The following is an 11,232-nucleotide window of genomic DNA, read 5'->3' on the forward strand; positions in this document are numbered from 1 at the left end:
ATGACAATCCATTATGTCTTCTGGCCGAATGTTGGCCAAGTTATTCCTCATGACCATGTTGCCACAAGGGAGGCCCTCTGGATGGAGGCCATGGCCTGGTGCCATGGAGGTCTCATTGGCCCAAATTGTGTCGTCCCTGGCGTTGGCGAGATTGGTTGATTTAGACCGAACTGCATTCCTTTTTCATTGTAAGGGCTTCTCTTTGCAAAAGTTAGGGTTTTATGTGTATTTTTATCTTTACTTTGGGTCCTGATGTAATATATTAACCACGTTTAGACATACAACCGGATGGCAGACGGCATCCACGAGTTCGCGAACGCCAACATAACGAGAATTAAGCCTAGCACGATAATTAAAGTAACAATAGTTAGTGCATTTTCAGCTTCGTGACGGATGCGGATGGCGCGGACGCGTTCGTCCGCATCCCTAACCACGTTCTTATATATTTGTGTTGCAAATATAAATAATTTTCTCTATTCTTTGTATCCAAGTTAACGAAGTTTAGTTTTTGTAAAATCATGGTTGACTCTCAGGGACTCAAATGTAATTTCTTTCTTTTGGGGGTTTGTTGTATCATTGATAATACTTAATGGATCTCGGGTGCTTTCCACAAAAAAAGTTCCATATGCATTTATATTTTAAACTGCAAGTTGTGCGAATTAATCTGTGATTGGATGGTTAAGAGAACAGTCGTATTCTCAGCCTACCAGGGTTCAAATCTTGGTGCTCACATTTATTCTGAATTTATTTCAGAATTTCTCACAATACGTGTTCGACTCAGTCGCTCGGAGGTGCTCATTGGATAGGCTATGCGTGTGTTTATAGGGGTGAGTCTATGTGCGTGTATACAAGTGTCTGCTACTGTACTGTGTTAAAAAATAAAAAAAATAAACTGCAAGGAGTATAAAAAGTTGTGGCGTTCCAAACAGATAAAATTATTTCCGAACTATACTGTCAGTCAAATGCGAGGTCGCTTCTTGTAGCTGCAAACCAAGCTTGTTGACGGCCGTGTCAGAATTCCCATCCGCCATGGCGCTCTTGTCCCTCCTCTCCCACTCCAGAGCACGCTCCTCCGTCCTCCGGGAACCTCTCCGGCAGGGGGGCCTCCGCGCCCTGCTCGCCCCGTGGGCTCCCCCGCCTGTCCATCCGCACGACCGCGCCGCCGGACACGCCTGCACGCCCCCTTCCACCGAGCTCTCCCCTCCTGGTCGCGCCCTCCCTCCTCCTCTCGACTGGACCCGCCTCGGGAGCCGGACAATCTCTTCTGGTGTTGGTAATGAGCTCTATCTTGGCTGGATTTGGATCGGTTGTTCTGTGAGTTCAAGTGATCTTTCAGTTTTGTGAAAGTTAGTTGCGGATTTGTTTTTTGCGGGATGCCCTACTAATCTAATCAATCTGTTATCCATTCCCATCCCAGCAACAGTAGAATTATTGATACATGAATTCGTCACGTATAGTGTTTAGTATTTAATTTGATTGCTATTACGCCCTGCACCCCCCAACTCTTAGAGTTTCAGTTGTCAGACGGTTATTTCTTGTTATCGAACCAAGATTGATATGGCTCCGCCGATTTCTACAGATCTACAGAATATACCCACTCGGTGGCGAAATGTAGGGGACATTTTTATAGTTTGAACACAAACCCAATGGTATCAAGTTTGTATGGCACAACCTAACCCATGTGTAATTGGTTTAGTTATTGTGCAAAGCATGAATTTGAACAACCAAAATATTCCTGCATTTTGCAACAGAGGGAGTAGTTTTTATTGGAATGAATAAAGTCTTATGGTACATGATGATACCCAGGTACGTCCCTCGCTCAATATGGATTGACAAACCATACTCTGACTTCTCAGAGAAGATCCTATTGGACCTTGTGTCCACAACATTCCTCTTTTGGGCCTCCAGCTGGGATAGCAACAAAAGAAGCACAACATAGTGTGAATGATTCGTTTGGAGTTCAACGACGCACTTTTGGTTCTGCGGCAGAACCCATCCAGAGGAATCCAGACTATTCAGTGCTAAATTCTGATGACGTTTCTTACTTCAAGAGCATATTGGGTGACAATGGAGTCGTTCAAGATAAAGACAGGGTGGCTGTTGCAAATGTCGATTGGATGGGTAAATACAAGGGTGCGAGTCAGCTACTGCTTTTACCAAAAAGTACTAATGAGGTATTTCCGTCAGCTAGTCAAGTGGAATTTTAATTTAACACCAAGTAGTTGGAATTCCATTTTCGGGCAATTGCATTAACAAGTAGTACTGAAGTGGCAGTAATCATTTTAATTGTTTTAGCCTGATTTGTAGTGGTTGCATGGTGAACTTCCTGTAATATTTCTAATGACCCTACTGCCCCTTAAATTTTCGTAGTTTAGATGTCAACTAAGGTGCGATTATGTTTGTTTGGTTGTAGAACAATGTTTGTAAAGTTGTAGCTTACGATTTATGTTTTTGGCTTATCATGGTCCATCACACACTTGCATCCAGGCTATCAGGCTATTCCAGTTACCAAGCATGTACTTTTTGATGTATTCTTACATGAAGTAACTAGTAATCGTACAAATTGTTCATAAAGTAATTAGCATCGTATGCATTGGATGTCTCATGAAAGCCATATTTAGTAGCAATAGAAAATCAGCTTCGGCAGAATGTAGCGCTTCATAAGCAAAACACTGTAGCCTCTGGATACATAACAAACAAAATAGCATACATCACTCTAGTGACCTACGCTAATAAATATTTTCCGAACAACAATGCATTTGCATGGAATGCTAATAATACCTCATGCAGCAAACTAGGATTATAATTTAGGACTACATTTCTATTTTCATATTGCTCGGTTATATCTAGTTTTCTACCATTCCTGATCCGACCCAACATAAAATTAATGTGAAATTTTGTTATTCAACCATTCTGTTTTACAGGTTTCTAAGGTCCTTGCTTACTGCGACTCAAGACGATTGGCGGTAGTTCCTCAGGGTGGAAATACAGGCCTCGTTGGTGGCAGTGTTCCAGTTCATGATGAGGTAATTATGAAGTTCCTTTTAATGATAATATCAGTTATATCTTTATTTTGCTACCACAAAATATTTGTTTATTTCTTATCTTAGTATCAGCGGTAGAGTACTTTAGATAAATATCCTTCTTGGTATTCTCTACTTCCTTTCTGTTGCGGCGTGCCTGAATTGCAGGGTATACTTCTTCACCAGAATGAACTACTTGTATTTATTTAGATTGATCAATCAGATTGATTAGAAAATCACCGGAAAGATTACGATGGCATTGATTGGTGCTTTGAATTTCCATATTCACGTTTAGCATTATCACTACAGTTTTGCTGTAGTTCACGTACCTGTTCAAATACTTGTTGATGTGTTTTTTCTGTTCATCTGTCTTAGACTTCCATTTTTTTTAAGTATACTGCTTCTGAGATTTCCATGTTACTGCTTTCCTTACATTTGGGCCCGAGATCACAAGGTTTACTCCCTTTGTCTGCAGGTGATTGTCAACCTTGGTGGTATGGACAAAATAATCTCATTTGACAATGTGGGTACAGTCTCTTTGTTTGGATTTGATGTCGTCAATTCTATATTTCTATTATCCATCCTTTCTTCAAACATAAGTTGTCTATATCCATAGTTCATGGAAAATCTTTGTATAATTTCATGAAAGAGCTGTCTGCTGTCAGGTAAATGGTATTCTTACTTGTGAAGCTGGTTGTGTGTTGGAGAACTTAAGTACCTTTGTGGAAAATGAAGGGTAAAGTCATCTTCGGTATTCCCTCTATGATTCTGTTATCATTCGTGGTGCATACGTCTTGAATTGCATGCGTTTGATTAATAAATAATATGTTTTCTTTTGAGTTGTTGGGTTACCATTGACCCATAAATATTCATAAGTTTGTTGCTTATGCAATATCCTTTTTTACGGGATCCCTACTATTATAATCACCCATGGATTCAATGTGTGCCAGTACAGTGATCGCTCATATAATCTTGTCATCACAGTTTACTTTTATATACGATCAGATATGTGCCTGTTATTTTGAATAGAAAAATACCTAAGATTATATGTATTCCTTATATTCAGGTTTATTATGCCTCTTGACTTAGGGGCAAAAGGTAGTTGCCAAATAGGAGGGAACATTTCAACTAATGCTGGCGGCCTCCGTTTCATTCGCTATGGTTCACTTCATGGAAATGTACTTGGTAAGTACAAGTTAAACCTTATGTTTACTATGTGCACAGATCAATTATTTCTGAAGTCTCATGTTCTATATCTTGTTTAGCTGAACGAAGAAAGGGCTTATGTGGAATACAGTATTTGTGTTATTAAATTTCTCTTGAAAGGAGCAGGAATATGTTTGCTGTTTGAGTAATTCTGTTGCAATATAAGTTGCTGAAATTACGATGCTCCATCAAGAGAATCTTCTAGAAAATTTCAACTTATGCAATGTTTAAGCCTGGAAATAGCTGGATGATTTCTTGAAAGTACAAAGATGGTTAGCTCCTCTGTATTTTATTTTCTTCTTATTCAGGTCTTGAAGTTGTCCTAGCCAATGGAACTGTTCTTGACATGCTTACTACTTTAAGGAAAGACAACACTGGATACGATCTGAAGCACTTATTTGTTGGTGAGTATCGAATACAAACTATTTCCCTTCTTTCTGAGCATGTTCATTAAATATGACTTATATCAAGCCGTTAGTAAACACATGATTGATGGTTCAGGAAGTGAAGGCTCCCTAGGAATAGTCACTAAAGTGTCAATACTTACACCTGCAAAGCTACCTTCAACTAATGTTGCATTTCTTTCCTGCAATGACTACATGAGCTGCCAGGTCTCTTGCAAACACTCATTTTGTATATCTAGGCATTGTTAGCCCTTGCTATCAAATGTACAGTATGATCTTTACTATAGTGATTACTGCTTTTCATGTTCCCAGAAATTGCTACTGGCAGCTAGGAGGAGCTTGGGTGAGATTCTTTCTGCATTTGAGTTTATGGATCGTCAGTGTATTGATCTGGTACTTACTTAAACAAAGTTTCAAAGAAAACTGCACTTCATAGAGAAGAAACTGCATGCATGTACTTTCTTGAACAGTAGGATGTGTTGAATTTTTTGTTATGTACTCCCTCCGTCCCATAATATAAGATCGTTTTACAGCTTGTAAAACGATCTTATATTATGGGACAGAGGGAGTACTTAGCAAAAGAAAACAAAATATTGTTTTGACTGCGTTGTACATGAAGAAATGTTCCTCATTATCTTGCCTGATTCCACATTTAATTTGGTAGCTTGTTGGTTTTGAAGGCTATGACGCATTTGGAAGGAGTTCATAATCCTTTACCTGTCTCGCCGTACAAATTTTATGTTCTAATTGAGACCACAGGAAGTGATGAATCATATGACAAGTAAGTTTTGGTAGCATAACAACAGTTTTCAAACATTAAAAACACACAAGCTATGCGGAAGATCAATTTGTTCAAACTCTTAATTGATAACCACTTTGTGAAGGTGAAATCCTGCTTGGCTTACATTTATTTTATCTTGGGTTTATTGTGATGAAAATTGTCAAATTACATATGCTGCCTACTTGTCTTATGTTACCTTTCTTTTGTAGAGCAAAACTTGAAGCTTTTTTGTTGCGTTCAATGGAAGATGGCCTTGTAGCTGATGGAGTTATAGCACAGGATATTAGCCAAGCATCTAATTTTTGGAGAATCCGCGAGGTTCTCCACCATACATGAATCTTTAGATTTTGCCAGTGACTAATATGGGTAGCTTTTAAGTTGATAACGATCGACACTCATCAGACGGCTAGTGTTCTATTGAAGCAACACAAGGTTGTGGAGGAGCAACTTCAACTTATAGCTAGAACACTTTAGAAAACATTACTTAAGAATTCAACATTCTACTCATGGCTAGAAGACTCTAGAAAACAGTAGCTAAGGTTAAGAAGACAAAATAAATACTAGACTGCAGTAGTATCTAGAAGTAGTCAAACAGTTTTTTGACTTCTGATTCTTTTTCCTTTTACTTGTCTCTATTGTTTCTCATCATCTATGTTGCTGTTTAGTAATATAGGTTATCGATGTGTAAGCTGATATTTGATGGTTAACGCCGAGTCTCTGATATCATATAAATTAAAATGATAACCTAGGAAGTGCTCGAAAAATATCTTGGTATGTTAAGTTTGGCCTATCAAACTATTTGGTTTCAAACCTTTGGAAGTGAAATTTCAAGTATGAAACACCAAACCAAATAAAGTCAACCTTTATCCATTGACATAATGTGTGGCAAAAAAAATCAATTAAATGATCATGTGTTGCGGTTGCAGGGTATATCAGAGGCATCTGTAAAAGTTGGTGCAGTCTACAAGTATGACTTGTCCATACCTGTAGAGAAACTATATGATATTGTTGAAGAAATGCGCAGCCGTGTTGGTAAATTTTCATTTTTGAGCCATCAGTGATCTAATCTATGAGTTGCTAACATAGTTCCTTGCTTTCCTAGGTGATACGGCAGAGGTATTGGGTTATGGTCACCTTGGTGATGGGAATCTCCATTTAAACATCTTATCAAGCAAGTACAGTGACAATGTATGTCTGATATGACATGGAAATAGATCATTTACTTAGGTCTGGCTTCAGTTTCTCAAGATAGGTATGCGGCTACTTGCTTATTTTGTTACCTTCAACGAAAATTTCAGATTCTGGCACAAATTGAACCATTTGTCTATGAGTGGACCGCTGGCCACAGAGGAAGCATTAGTGCAGAGCACGGGCTGGGGCTAATGAAAGCTGAGAAGATTCACTACAGCAAGTCACCAGAAGCAGTAAGTATTTAAATACCATCTTACCACCGCTTGTGTTTGCGCACAAATTGTTACTTCAGTGCTATATAGAAGTTCAGAGTTAAATCATTATTTCAATTTGTGAATAAGGCTATGACTAGGGTGCACTTCAATGTTAGGTGTAACAATGTCCTATTCTTGACTATTTGTGCATGACATATGTATGTGTTGTGCCGCATTTTCATGAGAGAAATTTGGTTTAGCCTTTATGATCTGGAGGCATTCTCTTGTTAGATTTTCAGTTATGCTCACTTCCCTACAACCCTGGAGGAGGAGCGCTTGCTTTTTGTGCAATGTTGGCAATATGTTTCAGTGGAGCTCTGCCTTATTCTTCTTCTTATAATCTTAAAGAACAATACTTTATTTGTTTCTTGAAAAGAAAAATTTCCAGTTGTGTTCCAACCTTTCTACTAGTTGGCTGGTAATTTATGCTTGACAGAAAATGTTGTATTGTGATCAGGTGCAGCTGATGGCTTCCATCAAGAAGTTAATGGACCCTAACTCGATTCTAAACCCATACAAGGTTCTACCTCGGTCTGCATTGTCACCGGAGCAGGTAGCCTTCTTTTATTTACCCTTCAGTTGAGTGGATCTGAATTACATTTTCCCAATGTTTTGCCCTGATTCACGTATCGGTTGCTGACACCAACAGGGTAACTGATTGAGCTTGTCGCCTGCCAAATCAACTTCAGAGAACAAGTGTTAACTTGGATAGAAGAGATCTGTCTGTACCCAATAAAAGTAGTCAATAAAATTCCTGTTGTTGTCAGCGTCTGGAGTGTTGTAAACAATTATTCAGATGGACATCAAACTAGGAAAAAACATCAATTAAGGCCATGTACAACCCAGGCGCTTGCACAGGCACCTCAGAGAAAAAAAAACCTTTTTTGTGAGATTAGTTTACACAGGTGCTTCGGAAGGGCTACTCTCTCTCTCTCTCTCTGTGTGAACTTTGCACGGGAAAAATATATCTGATTCTCTAACAAAAACATGATTGAAAAAGAAAACACAAGAATAGCAGAAGAATGGTGCTCTGTTTTTCACAATCATAGTGATCTTATGTGGCAGTTCAAGTTCAGGGTAGCACCAGTAATTTGTAGTGTAGGACCCTTATTATTCAGGAAATGAGTTGCAGTGGTCTTCAACAATCGCTCTTCGCACCCATGATCTGGATGGATAGCAGCAAGTAAGCAAATACTTAGATTGCCGACGTCACCAAAACATTCTGCATATTACCTGCAAATGAATAAATATACAGTGCTTGGGACCATATGAGAAGCGCCACCATCCATTAACAAAAATCTCAAGCTCCCTCCAGTAAACAAAATATATGTAATCCCTATCATCTTGGCACTAACAAATTCCAGAATGTACTACTAATACATGCTTATTTAGATTTGTAGATGTAAACCTACTGCATATAACATTCACTGTTAGATCTTTACCAGACGTCATATAAAGTAAGTGTTGAAAATATTTGTGCTCACTGAGCACGGTTTTTCTAAGGACGAGCTACAGGGGTGTTTTCTTTTTCTGACATTTTTGCAAAGATGGAGCAGATCCGAGCTATCAGCACGTAAAACACTGGCTGTGGACCTGCAAGTCTTTGAAGCTGGAGCCGGAGTTGCGTCCAGGAGCTTGGCACGGTGATAGTAGGAACCTCCGGGGACATGCATGACTTTCTCCCCTGAAGAGATTTCGTGTCTCGCTCAATTTCACATATTTTTGAGGCGGCAATATCTACCTCATTCGATTCACCTTGGATTTCTAAACTAATGGATAGGGCTACCGTATAGCGAGTAAGTGCTTTCGTGTTTGGTAATGGAGATGAAGGGAATGCTGCTTTCTTGGGGGCACTTTTGCTTTTCCTAATGGTGCCTACTATGGGCATGCTTGGGTTTCCTTTTTTTCATCAGGATATTTTGGAGCCTTCGAGAACCCGAAAAAGAAATGACTTGTAGATCCTATAGTGGGCAGATTTAACCTATCTGCCGGGTGCCTGAGTGTCGATACAAACAGCTTGTAAATATCTCTCAAAACAAACATTACTGAAAAAAGCTCTCAATATAAACAACTCTGTATAATATGGATATTTGATAGATATATGTTCTAAAGCATATATACATAGGTTCAAACTCCGGACTGGACAAAACTGACTCCAATATCTATGGCGCTAGACGATTTAGCAAAATCTAACATGACTTAAAACTAGGATAGAACTTAAACTCCACTATATATGACGGTAGATGGTTGCTTCAGCATCACTTCCAATGTTCAAGAATCGCTCCCAAACTTGGACATAAACCTCTTCTTTTCCCTTATCTGAAAGGGAAGGGTAAAAATTATCAGAACAAAAATAAACAATTAATCAAAATATCCCAGTTAGTTATCATCTTCATGTAATTATTTTGCACGACAACTTCATACAATAGTTGACAAATCTAAATATAGTAACCAAGAACGACTCTAAGCATACAATGGGACATATTGCTCAAGAGAAGGCAAGAAAGATATATGGTGATACCAAGAACGTGGACAATTGATGCTTGATAGCCACTTCAATAACACGGGGAAATAAGGTTCTCTCACCTGATTGTTATGTCCACACTTCTTCTTGCGGCAGTTGGTGGCCCTGAGGGGTAGGCGTGCATAGCACCTTCAACGCAATGACGAAAAACTTAGATATGTCACAAATTATGAGTACAAAAGCAAAGTATATACAATCCTGACTAGAGTGCTAGATTGGCAAAGAAAAATTTCTTTCGAGAAGAGTACTCATAGATATGTCAAGATCATAAAGCAACCATGCACATGTTAGTCTTAGTCGTTATATTCATGTGATCTTACATGTAGATCCATGCAAAATTTTCTTTTAAATATTTTATTTCTTTTTATATGTTTTGTAACTTGACTCTAGCCACACCCTAATTAATGATCTACATGTCAACCATCTAGTCAATTCCATTGTTCATAGAAAGAAATCAGCATCAAACCCAGGCAAACCGAAACCGCTCGTGAGTTTGAATTACAATCTATTAACATTGAAGGTGAGAGGCGCCTCAATCAACCTCTGTCTGACTATCTATTCAAATCTACACCTTAAACAACAAGGACACATTTATCTACACATGCATATCTCAAAGAAAGCGGAAGGTCACCGTTCATGAGCTGCATACCTGCGGCAGACTAGTTTGTTCTCATTGTACTTTTGAGCAAGGATGCGGAGGTTGGGCTCGAGGTTCTTGGGGTATTGACCTCGGCTGCCGCCGCGGAGGCGCAGCACGAGGTGAAGCGTCGACTCCTTTTGGATGTTGTAATCGGCCAAAGTGCGGCCATCCTCGAGCTGCTTCCCGGCGAAGATGAGGCGCTGCTGGTCCGGCGGGATACCTACAGCAGCAAAACACAAACTCGCACAATTAGTTCGTCCCTTATGAATTGGTTTATGTAGATTATCTATCGATTTTTCAAACAAGAAGCATATCCCACGGCAGGTTAACACACAGGAACCAACAAGCAGCCGATCCAAAGCTATCTAACCTCGGATAAGCAGAAAAGTTTTTATCTAGCTCAGAGAGAGACAACATGGAGGATGCTAGCTATGAAGAACAAGAACAAGAACAAGAAGAGGAACAACATGCAAAGCTAGGTTTGAAGCAAACGGACGCAACGCCGGCGAAGACGTACGATCGGCCGGCTGGGTAGTAGAGGGGAAGAGGCGGGTGTAGTGATTCGTCGTTCACATATATATGTACCTTCCTTGTCCTGGATCTTGGCCTTGACGTTGTCGATGGTGTCCGAGGACTCCACCTCCAGCGTGATGGTCTTCCCGGTCAGCGTCTTCACGAAGATCTGCATCTTGCCGTACGCTCGATGGCTCTCGATCGTTCTCCTCTCGCCGGGTTGTGCTTGGTGGTGTTGGTATCGACCGCTGCGTGATGGACGTTCTTATATACGCAAGGGAGCCAAGGGAGGTGACGGGGTCGCTACGACAAGCCCCGGAACCCTAGCAAGGGAGGCGTGGCCGCCAAGAAGCTCGCGACTCGGTCGGGACTCGGGCACCGGTTCTGGGCTTCTGGACGGCCGAATGCTGTCCTCTTATATAAACGTTGCACCCTTGTTGAACCGGCCCATTTAATTAGTGATATTAGGGCAACACAAACTCAAAATACAAATTTCACGATAGCAAACGATATCTAATTTTTAAAAAAAGAAATTACAAAATAGAGAAAAAAAAATACTACGACATGACTATACACTCCGTCATGGGAAAGAAGACGGTGGGGCTGGCAAATGCGCTGTTGCATGGGAAACATTGTGCCGACCAAAGTGGGCAGGTGGGCTCAGTGTCACAGACCTGCGGTGGATGAATGTGGCCC

The 11,232-nt window shown here is 40.1% G+C and overlaps 2 protein-coding genes across 2 annotated transcripts; one reads left to right on the forward strand and one right to left on the reverse strand.

The window, feature by feature from the left end:
* Window positions 1-943: 943 nt before the first annotated feature.
* LOC125539704 (probable D-2-hydroxyglutarate dehydrogenase, mitochondrial) lies at window positions 944-7,754 on the forward strand. Its single transcript, XM_048703212.1, has 16 exons — window positions 944-1,273; window positions 1,807-2,174; window positions 2,925-3,026; window positions 3,499-3,546; window positions 3,689-3,759; window positions 4,090-4,208; window positions 4,538-4,633; window positions 4,731-4,840; window positions 4,946-5,026; window positions 5,314-5,414; window positions 5,624-5,732; window positions 6,341-6,446; window positions 6,517-6,602; window positions 6,713-6,838; window positions 7,317-7,412; window positions 7,509-7,754. The coding sequence occupies exons 1-16, from the start codon at window positions 1,030-1,032 to the stop codon at window positions 7,515-7,517; spliced, it is 1,872 nt and encodes a 623-aa protein (XP_048559169.1). The 5' UTR covers window positions 944-1,029; the 3' UTR covers window positions 7,518-7,754.
* Window positions 7,755-8,935: 1,181 nt separating this feature from the next.
* On the reverse strand, window positions 8,936-10,790 carry LOC125539706 (ubiquitin-like). The gene is made up of 4 exons (XM_048703214.1): window positions 10,609-10,790; window positions 10,033-10,243; window positions 9,446-9,512; window positions 8,936-9,178 (listed from the first exon to the last, which is right to left on the reverse strand). The coding sequence occupies exons 1-4, from the start codon at window positions 10,709-10,711 to the stop codon at window positions 9,131-9,133; spliced, it is 429 nt and encodes a 142-aa protein (XP_048559171.1). The 5' UTR covers window positions 10,712-10,790; the 3' UTR covers window positions 8,936-9,130.
* Between the last annotated feature and the right edge of the window lie 442 nt (window positions 10,791-11,232).

Source organism: Triticum urartu, chromosome 2 (assembly GCF_003073215.2).
Source record: "Triticum urartu cultivar G1812 chromosome 2, Tu2.1, whole genome shotgun sequence".
Taxonomy (NCBI): Eukaryota; Viridiplantae; Streptophyta; class Magnoliopsida; order Poales; family Poaceae; genus Triticum; species Triticum urartu.

Coding starts and splice junctions, on each gene's coding strand:
- LOC125539706 (XM_048703214.1), bottom strand. CDS start 10,711: ATGCAGATCTTCGTGAAGACGCTGACCGGGAAGACCATCACGCTGGAG. Junction 10,244..10,608: donor CAAGATCCAGGACAAGGAAG/GTACATATATAT, acceptor TTGCTGCTGTAG/GTATCCCGCCGGACCAGCAG. Junction 9,179..9,445: donor AGTGTGGACATAACAATCAG/GTGAGAGAACCT, acceptor CTTCCCTTTCAG/ATAAGGGAAAAGAAGAGGTT.
- LOC125539704 (XM_048703212.1), top strand. CDS start 1,030: ATGGCGCTCTTGTCCCTCCTCTCCCACTCCAGAGCACGCTCCTCCGTC. Junction 3,027..3,498: donor GTGTTCCAGTTCATGATGAG/GTAATTATGAAG, acceptor CTTTGTCTGCAG/GTGATTGTCAACCTTGGTGG. Junction 3,547..3,688: donor AAATAATCTCATTTGACAAT/GTGGGTACAGTC, acceptor GTCTGCTGTCAG/GTAAATGGTATTCTTACTTG.